Here is a 1,646-nt window from a genome sequence, read left to right as displayed (position 1 = left end):
AGAAGTATGTGTTTTGAGAAAGTGGTTCACATGGAAGTTGGATGGTTCGACGAGCCAGAGAATTCAAGTGGAACCATAGGAGCAAGGCTATCTGCAGATGCAGCCACAATACGTGGTCTAGTTGGGGATGCTTTGGCTCAGACGGTACAGAATCTTTCATCTATATTGGCTGGTTTGATCATTGCCTTCTTGGCTTGTTGGCAATTGTCCTTCGTCGTCCTCGCTATGCTCCCGCTTATTGCACTCAATGGATTTCTATACATGAAGTTCATGACAGGTTTCAGCGCAGATGCAAAGGTATAAAAACTAGTTACTAGTTCGTTTCCATACATCACAACTAGATTATTCTCTCTATGCTACAATCCATTCGATTAAATTACCTGTAAACTCATTGGCAGAAAATGTATGGGGAAGCAAGCCAAGTGGCGAATGACGCGNGGTTGGGAGCATTAGAACCGTTGCTTCATTCTGTGCAGAAGACAAAGTGATGAAGATGTACACAAAGAAATGTGAAGGTCCAATGAAGACAGGGATTCGTCAAGGCATAGTCAGTGGTATTGGTTTCGGCTTCTCTTTCTTCGTCCTCTTCGCTTCTTACGCTACCAGTTTCTACGTTGGAGCTCGCCTTGTCGATACGGCAAAACAACATTCGACGCTGTCTTCAGGGTATATAAGAACAAAAAACATACAACAGAATGATGATCTATGCCTCAGCTTATATAAAGGGTTTCTTGATTCTTGTGATGACAATGCAGGTGTTCTTTGCTTTGACAATGGCGGCAATGGCAATATCTCAATCGAGTTCGTTATCTCCTGATTCAAGCAAAGCAGATGTAGCTGCTGCTTCGATATTCGCAATCATGGACAGAGAATCAAAGATTGACCCGAGCGTTGAGTCTGGAAGAGTGTTGGAAAATGTTAAAGGAGACATTGAGCTTCGTCATGTTAGTTTCAAATACCCAGCAAGACCAGATGTGCAAATCTTCCAAGATCTTTGTCTAAGCATTCGAGCCGGAAAGGTTAGGAGGAATTCAAAAACTTATCATTCTTTAAAGAAAAAGGCAGAACCTTTGATTTTGAGACCCATCTCTGTTCTCTTTTTGTCACATTACAGACAGTTGCTTTGGTCGGAGAAAGCGGGAGCGGGAAATCAACGGTGATAGCATTGTTGCAGAGGTTTTACGATCCAGATTCAGGTGAGATCACTCTTGACGGTGTAGAGATCAAGAGCTTGCGATTGAAATGGTTGAGACAACAGACGGGACTTGTGAGCCAAGAACCAATCTTGTTCAACGAAACAATCAGAGCCAACATTGCTTACGGCAAAGGAGGAGACGCGAGTGAATCCGAAATCGTTTCTTCAGCTGAATTATCAAACGCCCATGGTTTCATCAGTGGTCTACAACAGGTAAAAAAAAAACTCAAGCTTTAGGGTTTATGGTTCTCGGGTCGGGTCAAAATAACCCGAGATTAATTTTACTGAATTTTTAGGGTTACGATACGATGGTGGGAGAAAGAGGAATTCAATTATCAGGTGGACAGAAGCAACGAGTAGCCATAGCTAGAGCCATCGTCAAGGATCCAAAGGTATTGCTACTTGACGAAGCGACGAGTGCTCTTGACGCCGAGTCTGAACGAGTGGTCCA

The 1,646-nt window shown here is 43.3% G+C and overlaps 1 protein-coding gene across 1 annotated transcript; it reads left to right on the top strand.

Moving 5' to 3' along the window:
* Window positions 1-6: 6 nt before the first annotated feature.
* Window positions 7-1,587, top strand: LOC104774264 (ABC transporter B family member 4-like; the record flags this gene model as incomplete). The annotated part of the gene is made up of 5 exons (XM_010498908.1): window positions 7-277; window positions 477-637; window positions 756-1,019; window positions 1,115-1,408; window positions 1,492-1,587. Coding segments are annotated over exons 1-5 (1,086 nt in total), but the record flags the coding sequence as incomplete, so codon positions are not given.
* Window positions 1,588-1,646: the final 59 nt, after the last annotated feature.

This window comes from Camelina sativa, unplaced genomic scaffold (assembly GCF_000633955.1).
Source record: "Camelina sativa cultivar DH55 unplaced genomic scaffold, Cs unpScaffold02207, whole genome shotgun sequence".
NCBI classification, from domain to species: Eukaryota; Viridiplantae; Streptophyta; class Magnoliopsida; order Brassicales; family Brassicaceae; genus Camelina; species Camelina sativa.
The sequence above is the reverse complement of the archived record's forward strand: the minus strand, read 5'-3'. Positions and strand labels throughout refer to the sequence as shown.